The following is a 14,035-nucleotide window of genomic DNA, read 5'->3' as shown; positions in this document are numbered from 1 at the left end:
CGTTTTTGGTCACTGAAAACGGAGATTTTTAAAAACTCCGGCCAGGGTGAAGATTTTATTTTTTTAAAAATTTTTTGCATTTACGTGTGGGCGAGAAAAACGCAGAAAACGCAGCGTCAAAGGTGTGCGCCTTTTTTGACGTCACACTGTGCGCCACGTTATTGTTTCGGTGAAATGGATTTCAACAATACTGTTACTGTTAATTGTTCTCTCTGCAGTGTTTAAATGCTTACATATATACACACAGTTACTGTCCCTCCACACATACGACTCGGTTCTGCTTCTATGCAGTGTTGCCAACTCCTCAGTAAGGAAAATCGCTATTGGCTGTCCTAAAAGTCGCTAGAAGTCGCTAAATGACGTCATCGCCTAATTTGCATAATTGGTCATGCTAATATAATTGTAAGCTACGTTGTTGGAGAGAGAAATAACATCGTGGAAGAGACATAAAGTGAGTAAAAAACGTCCTAAATGCATTTAGAATTTATTTAGAATTATGAATTTAGCAATTATTGTTTTTTTTAATGTCACAATTCCAACCCTGCTCCTTTATCCGGGCTTGGACCAGCAAAAGTGACCCGAAATAGGCACTCTGGTGGAGTTACTTTGTGTGTGTGTTTATAAGTAGTTTTAAACCTGATCCACAAAACATCATAACAGTAAAAGAAGAACTGACTGCGTTACAGTCAGCGCGGAGCAGCGGCTTCGCTCATGCGCGATTCATTTGCAGTTTGGACGCACAGGTGTGAACATCACCTGCCCTGATAGCAGTGGGGGAGGACTATCCTCCGCCCGTGAGCGCTTTGGCACTGGCGGGGTGCCCACGGCAGCACCGCTGCTTGTTGAGAGTAAGAGCGATATGCGTTTTCACGTCAAAAAGTCGTCATAAATAAGTCTCCAATAACACCAGAAAAAGTCGCCAGATTTGTCGCTAGTCGCTTTTTTGAAAAAAAGTCGCTAATGGGGTCTGAAAACTCGCTAAATATAGCGACAAAGTCGCTAAGTTGGCAACACTGCTTCTATGCCCCAACTTTGTTTACTTTTTCCCACCGAGGCTTCTAGACTTCTGATTGGCCAACATTTCTACACGGTTAGGAATATATCGCCACCTGCTGCTTTGGCATGTTCCTAGCAGCGTTTTCCTTCATTTCTGCCTTTACGTGTCGACGGGATTATTTTTTAAAACGGAAACGGAAAATCTCCGTTTTCAAAAATACCCGTGTACATGTGGACGTAGCCTCAGTCTGATGCCGTTTCCAGGTCCAAACTGCGCTTCAGGTCCCAAAGTCAAACTAACACTACAGCATCACTGAGCGTTAAAAAATGTCTAAATTCTTTCATCTTTAATAAAATGATCAGTGTTGCTGCTTTACCAGGTGTAAAGATTAAGTAGCTTGCTAAACTAAACATGATATAGCATGTTCTGACTTATTTCGTAAAAATTCAAACGTACAGCTCTGCTGTCACTTCCAACATAACTGAAGACAGAAAACTAAACATTAAAGCATTAAAACACGTTAAAGACACAACAGCTTTAATTAACGCAGAGTAGTTTGCATCTGGAAGCAGAGTTCATACGTCAACAACAGGATAAGGGCATTTCTCGTCACCTTCTGTCTTTGTTCTCTGATCCTACAAATATTCATTTTATCTTCTCGTGTCTGAATTTCCTCCTTTCTGATCGTCTGCCCCACCTTAGGCTACGTTCACTCTGCAGGTCTTAATGTTCAATTCCGATTTTTTGTTCAAATCTGATTTTTTTGTCTGCTCGTTCACACTACAAATAAAATGCGACAGCAAACGCGCTCTAGTGTGAACGCTCAAAGCGGCCGCATGCTCAAAAGAAGACGTCACACACAACGCGCTCTGTTTAGACCCAGAGCAACAGTATTGTTTGACTGATGGTCTTAATATAAAGACTTCGGACTTCACGTTTCCCAATTTTTGGGATAATGTAAATAACCTAATAATGATCCTTATTGCTGTTTTAGAGGAGCGCTGCTTCAAAGGATAGTTGCAGATTTCTGTCAGAATCTGCAGATTATACAGTACAAATAAAATGTTCACGTTTCTCCAACGTTGTCTTCCCAACAGTTTCACCGGATGGCCAGGAAGCGTTCACGATGTCTTCTCGGGTGCTGATAATTGGCGTCTGTCTTGTGTCAGTGACGTAAAAAACGGATTTAATGCGACATGACCATCAAACAGCAGTCGCTTTCTGAAACATCGGATATGTATCGGATTCAGTACCACATACGAAAGTGACCCAGATCAGATTTGAAAATATCGGATTTGCGCCGTTCACACTGTCATACTATGATCGATATGGGTCGCAGAGGGTCAAAAAAATCGGATTTGATGCGCTTTCGCCTGCAGTGTGAATGTAGCCTTAGTCGTCTCCACCTGTGTCTCATTGTGTTACACGTTCTCTGCTTGCTGGTTAACAGTATTGTTCTTCTCCTTTCATCACTCTTCTCTTCACCATCCACAGAACAATCCATTACAGTTCTATAATTCATATTTTAGTAATGAGCCAGAAAACCTTTTGCCCCGGAGAAACATGCATATATTTATTAGCAAAAAGGTGTTTTCCACTTAAAGCTGATAACTAAGCTGCTGTTCCATTTACATGAGAAGCTGTTCCTCGTTTAGAGGAATAAAGTAAAATCAGGAAGAAACAGCAACAGAATGCAAAAACAATTTACTCACAGCCTGAAATATGAAATTGTTAATTAAACGTCGTGTTGTCAGGTGAGTTCTGTGAAAAACAGATAAGTAGTTGTCTGGTTCAGCTGTGCACTTTCTTTATTCTCCTCTTTCTGCTGACAATCCTAAATCCTCAGCTGCGGATGAAGAACATCAGAGCTGCTTCTCTTCGTCCTTTCCCTCCCTCGCTCCGTCTTCCTCTCACACAGATGAAAAAGAGACCTTTACTCTGCGAGACACTTTAACCTGCTCGAATAAAGGTTAAATAAAGAATAATGAAATTTCAGCCTCCTCCTCCTCCTTTTTCCTCGATTGCTCTTTTCCCCTCACGACTCCCTCGTTTCCCCCTCCCTCTCTCTCTTTAGTTTGCCTAATTGCCTGGTAATTAACATTAATTGCCAGGATTGGACGTTTTCATGTCAATTAAGTGGCTATTCATCTTCTATTAACCAATTAGCCAATCAGAGGTTGTTTCTGTCACCCGGTAATGACACCGAGCACCAATCACGTCAACGAGACGCCCAAACAACTCGATCCCGGCTCGCTATCCTCTCCACTAACGAGATAACAAGCAGACTGAGAGCAGCTCGGCTCGTTAGCGACACAAGTGATCTGTTACTCGGTGGCAGGTGGAAACTGACTGCTGGATCCACATTACACAGCAAACTAACTGCTCTGTCTGCTGAAACACTCCACTCCTTACTTCCCTCTTTGTTTATTTAGCGCTTACTTGTGTGCAGCTTGAAACAATCATACCTTTTGATGTGACGGGCTTTTAACGGCGACATATTCTGCTCTCTTCCAGCTCCAGATTTTTATTCTGGGACACTGAAGTAGCTTTGTTCAAAAACAATCTTTCTTTTCTTCTTCTGGCTCTTTGCACAGCTTTAAACAGGCCATCCATCCATTGCCTCTTATCTAGGCCTGCGTATTGGTGGCAGCAGTCTAAGCAGAAACAGTCACATATCCCCTTTTCTGGCCACCTTCACCAGCTCTTCCGAGGATACTCCGAGCTGTTCCCGAGCCAGCTGAGAACAATAATCACTCCAGCATGTTCTGGGTCTGCCCTCCTCCCAGTTTGACATGCACTAAGCACCTTACCTAGGAGATGTGGCATCACATGCCAGAAACACCTTTGCCAGAGGATAAAGGACTTGCCCAGTGTCCCACAACTACTCCTGTTTGATCAATGGAGGACTATGATGCCGTGGAAGTTGGGACACATCCTCGGATCTCTTTCTTTAAAAAAGGACCACCACAGTCTGCTAATCCAACGGCATTGTCTCTGACTTTTAAGGAGGTCACTCTCATTACTGAAGCCATGACAGAGGGTGTGCCCTTCTCCTATGTGCTTATTTTATTACTACTGATTGGACGACTTCTGGAAGCCTGCTGAGGGTCCCAGTACTCGCTCAGCGCTGCCTTTTCTTACCCTGTCTCACAGAAAAATCCCACCTTCTACCACTGGCAGCACTAATCTCAGAAAACACACATTCATTTCCTCATCTTTAGCTGTTAACATCTGGTCATCTCATAAAAATAAACCAGTGGTCCTTCACATCTTCTGTGTCCAAACTATTATCCACGATGAGATCTCCCTGAAGCAGTGTTTCCTCACCTTTTGGAGCTACGGCTCATTAGAAAAATCACACGGCACACCACCAAACAAAAATCCCACAAAAAGCATGGCTCGCTTTGTCCACAGTTTACCATTTTTGCTTTCTTCTGACCAGTACTCATGCCAGGGCTTTCATCTGGGTCGGGATTTCCTCCAGGACCAGGTCAGACTGACTACTTTTTCTTTTCAAATATTTATCTATTGCCATTATGCGCTGTGTTGTCACATGACTATGTAATTTCTTTGTCTTTTGATTTACTGGCAGTTGGCAACCAATTTAATTGGAGCAGGAAGTTGTACTGCCCTCTAGTGGAAGAGAATGTAATTCTGCAAGTTACTCACGCAGTTGCTCAGAGCAGCGGTCGATGATAAAAAACGATAAAAACACACCCGAGCCTCAACTCTTTGCGCCCGGCACCAAACGACTCCGTGGCCCGGGGGTGGGGACCGCTGCTTAGATTACCAATCAGGTGAAAGCAGGTAATCTTCCACGGCACACCTGAACAGCGTGCCGTGGAACAGTGGTTGGGAAACCTAAAGCATATCCCTGCTTTATGTTGCTTCTGCACACTTATAATGTGTAAAATAAACTTCCTGTTATATTTAACAAGACCTTAAACTATGGATTTGTTCATGTTACGACTAAGTTGTGTTTCTTTGACGCAGGTGTCTGACTCATGCAGATGACACTGGGACTGTAGAGAAAATCCAGATATGTTGTTGGTTTTTGTTTTTAAATCAAAAACATTCTTCGTTTTATTTTCACGCGTTGACTAATTGGGTCGAATCCCTTTAACCGATATCTGCAGCAGCTTTTCTCAGTATTTGTTTCCTGAGATACTTTTTCTTTGAACTGTTTTGTCGAGTTTCTGCAAGATCATTATTTTGTGAACACGTCTTGTGGTTCTTCTGGCTCAATACAAATGTGTTCTCAAAAAAAGCTGAGAAAACAAGAAGATAGAGAAAGCATGCAGTATGAACGTTGTGCTGCTTCCTGGTTTGGTTGACTTTTCCACAGGCCTCACATGCTTGAAAAACTTCAGCACTTAGATCAGAAAATGGAGAAACATCCGAGTTTAAACAACATTCGGGCTTAGCTCGTCTGACTGAAAACACCTCTCAGGAGCCAACTCTTAAATCCCATCAGTCACAGAGTCCTTGAATGCATCAGCAAGGACAGACTTAAACACGGAGTGTGTGTATGTGTGTGTGTATGTGTGTGTGCGCTTCCACCCTTCACTGTTGACCTGAAGCTTTACTGTTGTTTACTGAACCATGTAATGACAGAGGGAGCAGCTCTGACCTCCATCACTGCTCCATCCTGTAGAAGAAACTGTCTGATTTAGACACACTGTCAGCTAACAGGTCTCTATAAATACCCAGTATACCGACCTATAAATTAATGAAGAAATGGCTGACGACTAATAGATACTAGAGGAATATATCTATTAACATTTGAAGATGACTAGGTGTGAGAAAACCTCTTTTTTGGTTCACTGAAAGAACAGATGGGAAATCCAGAGGTGTTGTGTTATTTGTTTAAGCAATGACGCTCAACAAAAATGCACCAGCTCGTGTGAGTTTGAGTTATAAGTCATTTTGAAGGTTATGGAGTCATCCGTCCTACAGCGGCAGGTTTACAAGCGTCAGTCAACTATAACCGACCAAATGATCTAATATTAGACCGACTTCATGAATCGATCATCTGTCCTTCAAGCCTGTCTGACCAGCTTCATCAGCCGCTACATGCCCCTCCCATCCCGCTACTCTCCATCAGTGCACGTTTCTCTGACTCTCCTTGCTTCGTAGCTCAAAAGATTAAAACAACTCAAGTCTAATTAACTTTTACTGTTTCAGCTGATCAAAAAAGGCCTTTCATCTTTAGCCTACTCAACCAATAAGTAGCTTACTTTAGACTAAACGAGGAGAAAGGACTAACAGCACCTTTAAAACTCTTGGCAACTTTGCAAAATCAAATTGTTATCAAGATTTTCTTGCCTGACACAAAATATAAAAGGTGGATTGTGTTTTTCCTGCTATTTAGTGATAATTTGTTCAGCTAAATGGACACACTTTTTTTTAAAAGTCTAATTAACCCATTTTCTATGAAAAAAGGAGGCAGATCCTCGTTCCAGTGAACTCTGGCAGCACTGCACCTCTGGCAAAATCCGTCAGAGAGCCAAGAATTAGAGCCGTCACAGACGACGAGCTCTGAAAGACAGAGTGGGAAACTGTCAGAGAAAATGAGTCAGAGAGAAGAGTCTGACAGCAGAGAGCGAGAGTCTGCGACTCAGACGAGAAACACTATTGTGGGTTTCGTGTGTTTCACGTTTCACGTCTAGCAGAGAGAAGACTTCAGTGAGGATCACGTTCTTCCTCTGAAAGAAGAAAAGACAACTGCCGTGGGGGTGGCCAGCATGAAACAACGACTTCCACTGGGATGGTTTTATTTTTACTGTTAATTAAGGTCACAAAATGGTCACAATTAATCATTGCTGCTGTGCTATTAACCTCCTCACATCCACCTGAGAGTTAGGCAAGTGGAAATATCTCACTAATTACCTTTATTTAGGTCCAGTGTCGTCAAATGCAATGATGGAGCCGGAGGCTAACGAGAAAACAGGGACCTGAGATTTGAGGTCCAGTTGAAGAAGAACAGATCCTGTTATGAAGGATGTGTTTTTTTGGTTGTGATACATTTGTTTGCTGTTTGGCCTTGGCTCACCATGGGCGGTAGGTTCAAATCCTGCTTTTTTCCCATCTCTTGATCAATGAAACATATATTAACTTTGACAAGTGGTTCTTGTGGCTGCTTGGGACTTGGGGAAGATGGACGTCTTCCATGTTGTGTCTTGGCGCCGTGAATTAAAGCCCAAATGGGTCAATCAAAAAAACAAAAACCAACACATGGCCTGAAACTCGACACAGTGAGAGTTAGGCACAGAAATTGAGTGGTTAGAGTTCGAGTTAACCATTAGGACACCATAAGATAAAGGAAACGTCCATTTGAAGCAGCAGAGGTTATGCTGATAGAGGACTTATAGCTCTGCAATAGTCCACGCTGTAAGTATGTCGTAATTGGAAACCCATCTGAAACCTTACACTGCACATTATTCCATACTCTAAACCTCAAGTGCACCTACTACTGTATATATTGTACTGACCCAGCCCTCTTCTACGTGTACTTCTAATTGAACAGTAAAGTCATCTTGAAGAGTGAAAACTGCCACTGCCAAAATCTCAGAACAGTCCTGCACTGGAATAACTGGTGGCAATCGTGTCGGCCACTAGCATAAACATGAAGTCTTACATAAGGTTAACGAAAAGTATAAATAAAGTTTGAGAAGTTTGGGATAGAAAATTCCTCGAGGGCCGGTGTCCTGCAGGTTTTAGATATCACCCTGGGTCAACACACCTGAATCAAATGATTAGTTCATTACCAGGTTTCTGGAGAACTTCAAGACATGAAGGTCATGTCCAAACTCATGGGCTGCATCCTCCTGACGACCCGGCCTTCGCGGTCTACGTGGGCCGGGTCCTCAGAAGGTCGGGTAGGCCGGAAGTAAACGGCCGTGAAATTGGACAGTCTAGCCTTCTGATTAGCGTCACCGCTGTCTCGGTTGAGTTTAGTAAACTCTGCCGTCTGCTCCTTGCTATCTAAAATATAACTGGACACTGGCGTTAATTCTCGACCGTCTCACACTTCTGTTTAATCAGTTTTCTGTTTGACGTTTAGTCAGCTGTGTGAAAACCAAGGAGGAACCCACCCGGGGGATTAATAAAGTTTTATTTTATCTAATCTAATCTAATAACTTTAATCTCAGCCAAACCGATTTACTCACGAACAAACAAAACACTTAAAAAAGCCCAACAATAACATTTTTAGGTTGTCTAAACTTATATATTACGTTTAACCCGAGCAGCGAAACTCCGCGGTGATTTGAAAATGATGTGCTGGGAGTTGTGCCGTTCTCAGTGGCATCAGTGACCCTCGAGCTCCCGGCTTGCTATTGAGCTGGTGGGTAGCAGATGCTCCAAAAACGTCGAAGCACTTTTGCAAATATGCGATATCTTGATAAACCGAGCAGATATTTGATGTTTACACAGCTACTTTCTCGCCTGAAAATATGTTAAAAGTTTATTTTGTGACCCAGAAAGATTAATAAGAGTAATTTTAAAAATTAGTAGCGGCCGCCATTGTTGGAAACTGGAGTTTGGCTGGGCTGCGCTATGAATTCTGGGATATGGTAGGCCACGAAGGACACACCCGACCCATCCTTCAAATTCGGGGAAAAGGAGGACGCATTTGTCGGCTGCATTCGGAGGAGTCTACGAATTTGGACAGCCTTCGGCGCATTGCTGTGACGTAATCGGTCTACAAATGCAGCCTCAGGAGGATGCAGCCCATGAATTTGGACACGACCGTTGAGGAGGTCATTTAGCCATTTGAATCAGCTGTGTTGGATCAAGGACACATCTAAAACCTGCAGGACACCGGCCCTCGAGGCCTGAAGTTCGACGCCTGTATGATGTGTTCAATTATGAACAGGTTGGAAAAAAGGTCTCGTCTTACACATCGATAAGCATCTTTGATGACTTTTGAGACGACGGCCTCACTTCCTCCTACAGAGAAGCCATGCTGACAGCAGAACTGAAGTTTGAGTTTGTTGTGACTTGCTCATAGTTAGATGTTGTTTTGTGTCTTCTTACAGTTGTTTTATGTCTCTTTGTATTCATGCCAGACTGTTTGTAGGGCTTTCGCGCCTCATTGTATTTAATTTGTGTCTCTTTATGACGGCTTTCCATCTGTTCGTAGCCATTCAGAACCAGGGTTTTATTTATTTGCTGTTGCTTGTCTTTGTACATTGTTGTAGATCATTTATGTTCATTTTATTTAATTTTCAACATGTAAACGACTCAGGCCAACCATCCAATCTCCTAAAAAAAGGTCTTTAGAAACCTGGACCTTTTCTGTTCTAATAATCACAGTAATATTACGTCTACTTATCATCCTCTCTGCCTTATGTTAGTCTCGAAACATGCCGGGCAGCTATGTGAAGCATTGTGGGGACCCAAAGATGTTCCTTCACCTTCCTTCAGGGGACATTAAGTCCCATACGGTGAATCACATTTTAGTGTGAGCGCTTGGTTATAAGTCCAGTTAAGTGATGAAAACAGGTCTGTGTGTGTGTTACCTCCATGTTGCTGACTCGTCCCTCCTGGAAGGAGCAGTCCTGCAGGTTGTTGGTGCAGATGTGACGATATTTACACCAATGACACGGAAACTCACTGCTGACACAGGAAGTGCACCTGAGAGAGGAAAGAGAGAAAAGTTCTGAGTGGTCGAGCACAACCAGCAAGGATTTATGAGTTCATTACCGAAGAGACACACGAGATAATTAGGTTAGAGGTGTTTAAGGCTTACGAGTTGAGCACAGAGCAGTTGTAGTAGATGAGGTTTGTGGTGATGAACTGGTGTCCAGTCTCTGTGGAGCGAAGGCTGAGCTGCACCACTCGTTTCGCTCCTGAAATTAACAGCATAGCAACATCCTTCTTAATACTTAGTTCATAGTGATCAATATAAGGGTGTGTTACACTGAAGCTGACATGATTACAAAACATTAAATGTGATAACAGAGAAAAACGAGAAGGCAAAAGAAACAAGTTCAGAATAAGCGGGTGTGTGTATACTTGTTTTTCTGCTGTTTGGGGACTTGCATTAGCACAATCTCAGAATGGGGACTTTTTGGGTCCCCAAAAGGCAAACCACTGAATTTTAGGGTTAGGCTGATGTTAGATTAAGGTAAGGTCAACCCTTTAAGACCTACCATAGAACCAAGTCCGCCAGAGCTTATATTATATTTTTACATGCTGTGGAGCCATTTTTGGGAGCATTTCAAGTTGCTATACATCAATACAACCATTATAGCCCAGATTTAATAATATGTTTGCATTAAGTGCATAGTAATTACATAAACTGCAAAAAAGTGCAATAAACTACAAAAAAATTGAAAATCGTTTTTGTTTTTTTATCATATATTTCTAGTTAGAGAAATTTAAGAGGCTTATCCCTCAAAACTGTAAATACAAAAAAGTTGCACAAAATAGTTTCCCACCACAGGAAATTTATTTTGAGTGTCTTCATAGTTTTATTTTTGAAATACACCAATTTTTATACACTGCAGGAAAAACAAAAATAAATATTATAGTGCAAATTTACATGCAGTTTTTGCAAAGCTATATGTGGAAGGAAACCGTGACCGAGGACAAGCTGATGGCATAAGATGTAAGTACAACTCCTCCGGTTTCATATGCAAAAAAAATTATTGCGCTAGCTTACGTGGTTGCAGAGCTACCGGGATTTAAAAATAGTTATGCAAAACGGAGCGTGCCCACTCTGACCGGTTTTAAAGGTTTAAGAGAAAAAGTAGGGTTAGGTTAAAGTGAGGGTCAAGTTAAAGGTCAAATTTCCAGAACACGACAGGACAGTAAGGAAAGGTGATGTCCTCTGAATTCACTAAAGCATGAATTTGTGTGTGTTTCTTACCAAAGGAGTGTGTCTGTGCTGGAAGGTCCCTCAGTGATGGTGACATACACATCACCTGACCTTTGGCGCGCACCTCTCCGGGGGCATTACTCAGGTCCTCAAACACACAGGTAACCCCACCAGACAGCGCAGGGACGTTCTGCACCTGAATGGTTAACTGGACACCAACAGACACTCGATCACTAAAAGTAAAGTTCTTATTTATATTTCAGAAAGGACTCTATTCACAGCTGTTGCATGAACCAAACAGCTGGACTAAAGAGTAAATCCACTGACTTTCAGGTAAAATCAGCAGATTGTAATGGGAGTTCTGACAGAGAGTATTTTATGTAATTAAGAAAATAATGGTTCATACCTGCATTGCCGGGGAGGTGACTGACATGCTGCTCGGGGAAACAGAGATGTTGACGCACTGGTCCAGTTGTGTATTAAAGTGCTGAGGCTCCTCCCACTTGTCACATGCTTCCTGTCTGGAACACCTGCAGGAGAGTGAAAAATAACCAAGAGATTAACATTGACGGAAGAAGCCACGTGGACGAGTGATGAAACGCAAATCAGCTTTTTGAGGTTAACATCTACTAAACATGTACATTATTTAGTGCTGTTGACTGACACAAGCGTGGCTCTGAACCTCAGACTGGACCTTACAGCGGTTCGCTTTTTTGCAGCTTTCATTCAGTAATCATCTTCAGATCTTCAGCACCCCGGAGGCGCGCAGGAGGCATCTTGTCAGATGCCCGAACCACCTCAGCTGGCTCCTTTCGATGTGGAGGAGCAGTGGCTCTACTCTGAGCCCGTCCCGGATGGCTGAACGTCTCACCCTATCTCTAAGGGGAGGAAACCCATTTCCGCCGCTTGTATCCGCGATCTCGTTCTTTCGGTCACTACCCACAGCTCGTGGCGATAGGTGAGGGTGGGGACGTAGATCGACCGGTAAATTGAGAGCTTTGGTTTTACACTCAGCTCTTTCTTCACCACAACAGACCGGTACAGCGTCCGCATCACTGCAGCAGCTGCACCAATCCGTCTGTCGATCTCCGGCTCCCTTCTCCCATCACTCGTGAACAAGACCCCGAGATACTTAGACTCCTCCACTCGGGGCAGAGTCTCGTCCCTGACCCGAAGTGGGCACAGCAGTGGGTGCTGATTCTCATTCCCACTGCTTCACACTCGGCTGCCAACCTTTCCAAGGTAAGCTGGAGGCAACAGGACCACAGAACCACAACAGAACGAGTCCGACTTATTGCCGGCTATGCGGACCAAGCTCTTGCAACGGTCGTATAAGGACCGAATGGCCCGTAGCAATGGGCCAGACACCCCGTACTCCCGGAGCACTCCCCACAGGACCCCTTGAGGGACTCGGTCAAATGCCCTCTCCAAGTCCACAAAACACATGTAGACTGGTTGGGCAAACTCCCATGCACCCTCGAGTATCCTCGAGAGGGTAAAGAGCTGGTCCAGTGTTCCACGACCAGGACGAAAACCGCATTGTTCCTCCTGTATCCGAGATTCGACTAGTGGACGAACTCATCCTCCGGTCCCCTTTCTTAAAGATGGGGACCACCACCCCAGTCTGCCAGTCCAGGGGTACTTTATTAAATGAACTACTTAAATTAAATTAAATACTTTATTAAATGAATTAATCTTTAATCTTTTAGCACTTTAACATCTTTTGTGTGTAAATGTGATGTAATTTATAAATAAAACTTAATGATACTAAAAACATTTTACTTTGTCTTTAAATGCACAATTTTAAAACGTATGTAAATTTCATGCTATGATTATTTACTTTAACTCTTCTAATTTTTTTAGATCACATTTTTAGATATAAACATTTTTTTATACCTAACTTCTTTATGACATTTATTTTTATTTTTATTTTTCTTTGTTGTTAATTTATTATTATTACATTTAGTTCACTCTCTATATTTTTAAAGGGTTGTGACTATTAACCTAAAATCAGGTGACAGGAATACACTGGTGGACGACAGGATCTGTCAAACTAAAAAAAAAGGAAAACATCTTTTCTATTTGTTGAATTTCACTAGTAAAATGAAAGTGAGTGGTGAGTGACACTGGCATCGTGGGATTTCAGGTGGAGTTGGAGCAGGAAACAGTTGGAGGTAAAGCTTGGTGTCTGCAGAGAGCAGCAGCTCCAACATATGCAGCGCCACACAGCATAGACAGCAGCCTGCAGTAATGATCTGTTTACTTCTAATTAACAACAGATGGACAGAATGAGTGAGGGAGCGTGAGGAGGAGAGGAGATGAAAAGCAGAGAGGACCACAAAGATCGTACATTTATAGTTAAAATCATCCGTTTGATGAACTGAAAGTCACAGTTTGCTTTTCTGCTCTTTTCCTTTCACACTGCGAACCAGACACCAGACATCACTCTTTAAAGTAGTGGAGCCTGTACCTGGCCTTGGAGGCAAAACTCGGGGTAAAAAAGGTTCAAAGAGGAGACTTCCCATTGAGCTAGCTTATTAAAGTTGCTCAGATATTTTTCTCATCCACTCAGACCTTCTCTTGTCTGAACAGTCAGAGATTTTAGAAAGAAACTTAAAACTATAAAAGTGAGGGCGACGTGTCTTCATGTCACACTGGGAGACGGGTTTACGCACAAAGATGTCCTGCTGCAACATATCTAGAAGCTTCAGCATAAAAACAAGCTGTGTTTTGTTCTCTGTAGTTCAATGCCAGTCAGAGGCTTTTACTTTGAAGGGGCAGCTAACTGATGACAATCCAAAGAGGAACTTCCTCCACCTGCTTGGATGCTGAACATCAAACATCGTGATGAGAGAGACTGTGTGAACCATTTATAGAAGCATTAATGACGCCTCATGGGAGCACACACACACACACACACACACACACACACACACACACACACACACACTTTCTCTGTATTCTTATGTATTGCAGAGGAAGTGGTTACTGTAGTTGATTCACTGCCATTTGCTTTAACTTAATCAGTTACTAAAAAAAATAAATTAATAGTTTCAATTCTTTTAGAGCAAAAAGAACAAAAAAGCATAAAATGTTTGCGGATGCTGGCGTCACAAAAGAAAACAAAACTGCTGCTTTTGAGTTTGGATGCAAAATGAATGTTTGAAGGTCTTTGGACCCAAAGAAATTGAAATATTCCAAGGATTTTGTAGATC

At 42.6% G+C, this 14,035-nt stretch overlaps 1 protein-coding gene across 1 annotated transcript in view; it reads right to left on the bottom strand.

Annotated features, from left to right (window-relative positions):
* plxna3 (plexin A3) overlaps positions 1 to 14,035 on the bottom strand; it is a 161,635-nt gene that overhangs the window by 41,435 nt on the left and 106,165 nt on the right. The window contains exons 9-12 of the mRNA XM_085146019.1: positions 11,227 to 11,350; positions 10,872 to 11,028; positions 9,750 to 9,849; positions 9,520 to 9,634 (exon numbers count right to left, since the gene is read on the bottom strand). Coding sequence (XP_085002145.1) covers positions 9,520 to 9,634; positions 9,750 to 9,849; positions 10,872 to 11,028; positions 11,227 to 11,350 — 496 coding nt within the window. The remainder of the gene's footprint in view (positions 1 to 9,519; positions 9,635 to 9,749; positions 9,850 to 10,871; positions 11,029 to 11,226; positions 11,351 to 14,035) is intronic.

This window comes from Neolamprologus multifasciatus, chromosome 20, assembly GCF_963576455.1.
Source record: "Neolamprologus multifasciatus chromosome 20, fNeoMul1.2, whole genome shotgun sequence".
NCBI classification, from domain to species: domain Eukaryota; kingdom Metazoa; phylum Chordata; class Actinopteri; order Cichliformes; family Cichlidae; genus Neolamprologus; species Neolamprologus multifasciatus.
This window is presented reverse-complemented; position numbering and strand designations above follow the sequence as displayed.